Source organism: Hirsutella rhossiliensis (genome assembly GCF_020360975.1).
Source record: "Hirsutella rhossiliensis strain HR02 chromosome Unknown scaffold00007, whole genome shotgun sequence".
NCBI classification, from domain to species: domain Eukaryota; kingdom Fungi; phylum Ascomycota; class Sordariomycetes; order Hypocreales; family Ophiocordycipitaceae; genus Hirsutella; species Hirsutella rhossiliensis.
This window is the reverse complement of record NW_025408673.1, coordinates 267,423-271,021: the sequence shown is the minus strand read 5'-3', so window position 1 is coordinate 271,021 and position 3,599 is coordinate 267,423. Positions and strand designations below refer to the sequence as shown.

Genomic DNA, 3,599 nt, shown 5'->3' with positions numbered 1-3,599 from the left:
AAATACCTATAGGTATTTTTAAGTCTAGTCCTATCCAAGACGAATAAACTAGAACTGTATCCCCGGCATAGCTTTGTTCTACTAGTGAGATTGTATGCAGTCTACTCACGTGACTAGTCGGCTGATCAGGCCTAGCCAATATTTATCCGAAACCGTATTCCGCTGTCCTTTGCATCGCCATCAGCCTCCGTGCGTCCTGTTTCCCCCCAGCACGCCCCTGTTAAACCAAGCACGGCCGGACCGGGAATGCTACTCGTGGTATTCCACTTTATTCGGAGGCATTGGGTGTCATGTATCGCCCGCGCTTCTCGTGCATGGAGGGCAATCCTGCGCCTTGTCGCAGACCCTCCCCCTCCTCTCACCTCAGAGCAACTTAAGACCAGGGAAGAGGAATTCATCAGCTCGATAGACCGGGACGCCGTCTGTGCCCTGGCGTCTCGCTATAACCACCAAAAGCCCTGCCGCATCATCAACTCGGCCCGGGGCAGCTTCAACGTTTGTTTCTTTGTCCATTTTTACACCACTGGCACCAAATGGGTCGTGAGGATTCCCATTGAGCCAGCGATCTACAATGTCTGGGAGAAGCTCCAGAGCGAGGTTGCCACAATGCGGTACGTGGCTCCTGTATCCTGGTTTCCTCGTATTGACTGACTTGGCTCGGTTTCTAGGTATATAGAGAGTCATACTAAAATTCCCGTCCCCCGTATCCATGCGTACGGACGGAGCCGAATGATCAACTGCGGCTCTGCGACGCAGGCATTCCTCATTATTGACTGGGTCTCTGGCCGGTCACTAGATATGAAGAGTCTTGTCAAGGCCACCCGGGAGCGTCGAAATCACTTCTATTCAGACCTCATCGACGTCCTCGCGCAGCTACGGAGGCTAGAGTTTCCTGTGGCGGGCTCGTTGATGCCAAATTTCAAAGGCGGGTCGGAGCCTGTCGTAGGCAACTTCCTTTCCGTAACCATCAACGAGCTCCAGATTCAGGGGAAAGGGGCTCCCCGAGCGACCTTCAATTCTGCAACACAGCTTGTTCATCAGAACTGCAATGTACTGTCAGAAACATACCGGTTGCCCACCGAGGAGCTATCTCGTCAGACGGCCGAGCTCGAAATATTCGCACTCGACAGCCTAGAGAAGCAGGTCCCCAATGTCGTCGACGCCCGGTGGGATGATGGGCCCTTTGTCCTGACTCACACGGATCTGAGATGCGCCAACATCATCATTGATGACGACTTCCGTATCCGAGGTGTCATCGACTGGGAGTGGGCAAGCACAGTCCCCCGACAGTTCTTCACACCGCCGTTGTGGATCACGGGCCACGCTCTTGAACCAATCCACGGAATTTCGCTCGACATGTTTTCCGAATTCCGCGACGTTCTACACGCAAAGGGCGGAACCTCTCGCGACTACGAGCAGCTGCTGCACGACTGGGACTTTGACCAGAAACTTACTTTGCCCATGGCCCAGATTCTTCGTCATCCCTCTAGTCTTCTTCATGTCTTCTACACTTTCATCTATCCGGGACTATTCCTGGAACCCCGTGACAAGGTGGTTGCTAAGTTTTTCAAAGATGACGAAAACGGGGCTCTCGCCATTGAAGTACAACGGCGCATAGATATTTCTAAACGCTATACTCAGTACTTGAAAGACAACGGCTTGTTCGTCGAAGATGAGGAATCCCAAAAGCTTAGAGAGTGGTTAGCTAAGGGACGCGAATTGGAACGGAAACTAGGTCTAACTAGGTCGAACTAGCGACTTGTTGTTGCTGTAACCTTCGTTTCTGCTCCTTCAAGTCATCCAGCTTCAGCCATTGCAATCTGATGGCCTCTCTCATCTCGACCAATCTCCTGTTGTACAATGACAATTCCCGATTCGCCTAGAATCCTCCCGTATGCCCCTTCGCTTTTTCGAGCTAGAAGCGCTGCTCGATATGCGCTCCCTCGCGTCCTCCGGGAGCGATTCGATGTATGCTACGAGTTCTTGCATCACCGACTCCTTTTCGTTGATCCAGACGATTGATTCATCAATCGCCCTCTCCATCCTCTCAATCTCCATGTCCTCGGGCGTTTGTGCGTCCGTGTCAGGCATGACGGGAAATGTCGAATCTCTTGGTGAGTGTCACTGGGCTGCCCCTCGGTTCAGTCCTAGGGAAGCTTGTAGGTCCAGGCAAGTATCGATACGCAGACAAGAATGTTTGGGGCTGTAGCGATGGTGTGCTTCTTGGCAATGAATCCCACAGCGTCGAAACGAGGTACGAGGAGAAAGAGATGTAGATGGATACAGCCCCGCTCAAAATCAACAACATGAGCGGAGAAGAATGGGCGACCGCCAGTGGCCGAGAGAGCCCGATAAGAATCATGTGCCTGTCGTGAGAGGGCTGCATGTCCCCCATGAAATGATGCCAAAGCCGGCTTCTCGATCGCCTTACGAAATTCAAATCCCGATACTTAGTTCATAACTTCATAGAGCAAGTACTGCATATAAGCACGCCGTAACTGTCCAGTCCCTTGTAAGCATGGAAGGCGTAAGACGGGGGAAGCTTCACATTCGTGACTGTTCTATCAACAAATAGATGCTTGTCAGATACTGCTGTAGCTAAATGCGGGCGCACTGTTATAGCGTCTAAGGTTGATGCATGTCCAACACGTCCCGTAAGGCGACGCAGAGTCACACTCGAACATGGGACGCGTGCTGCCAGCCGGACACGTAAACTGCCTGTCAAGGAATATGAATTTTCCCGACTTAGATTGTCTGGGGCGGCGTTACTAGCGAAGCCGGTAAGTTCCGACTGCGACGTTGTGTTTCTGTATCATAGGCCCCAGAATTCAATAGCATGCCTCTTCGAGAATGAGGGCTTCTGAATCTCGTGGGCCAAGTTTGTTGATGCAAGTCAAGCTTTTGGCCGGCTGGCTAGGCTTCAGGGGTCATAGCCCCAGTAAGATCGTCTGCTGGACTCTTCAAGGCCAAAGCCGGCGTAATGGATTACTGTGGTGCTTACTTTGTCACATGGATGAGAACTTTCTCCCATCAAGTTCCTCCCATATGAGGTGAGCTTGGGGTCGCCAGCCTCTTGGTCACCAGTCTGACGGCAATCGACTCCCTCGGCGTTGGGCACATGTCAAAGCATCTTGCGTTCTCCCAACACGAGTTTCCTTGCCGAAACGATGCAAGCCATCTGTGTTCGTGGCGTCGACATTGGGCTGCCATGATCAAAAACTCCGTCCCGATCTCAACCCAAGGAAACCGTGACATTCCAACAATTCACCAATACCCTCTTCGCAACCGAAAGTCTACAAAGTCGACTGGAGCTGACATAAGGGCGCTTGAAGAAAGACGGAGACTTTGGCTGAGTATCACCGGCAGGGATACATCAAGCCAGCGCACATGTGCAGCACCGCCTGTTGCCGGCCCAGAACTGAAGATGGCTGAAGCATTTCGCCACATGCATGGCGCACAGCATGGCGGAAGGATCGTCGCCGCTCTGCCGGCAACTCGTCCGCGGATCAGAACTTTGTTTGGAGCCCGAGTCCTAAAGCCATGGGCGCAACGTTGCAGGTCTGGCGGACGTGAGGCGAGAGGTGCAGCTTGCGCCATCG

General features: G+C 52.7%; 1 protein-coding gene across 1 annotated transcript; it reads left to right on the top strand.

Moving 5' to 3' along the window:
- Nucleotides 1-246: 246 nt before the first annotated feature.
- HRG_06805 (phosphotransferase enzyme family domain-containing protein) lies at nucleotides 247-1,755 on the top strand (the record flags this gene model as incomplete). The annotated part of the gene is made up of 3 exons (XM_044865276.1): nucleotides 247-611; nucleotides 669-942; nucleotides 988-1,755. 3 exons carry the CDS (start codon nucleotides 247-249, stop codon nucleotides 1,753-1,755), a joined length of 1,407 nt encoding a protein of 468 aa, XP_044719238.1.
- Between the last annotated feature and the right edge of the window lie 1,844 nt (nucleotides 1,756-3,599).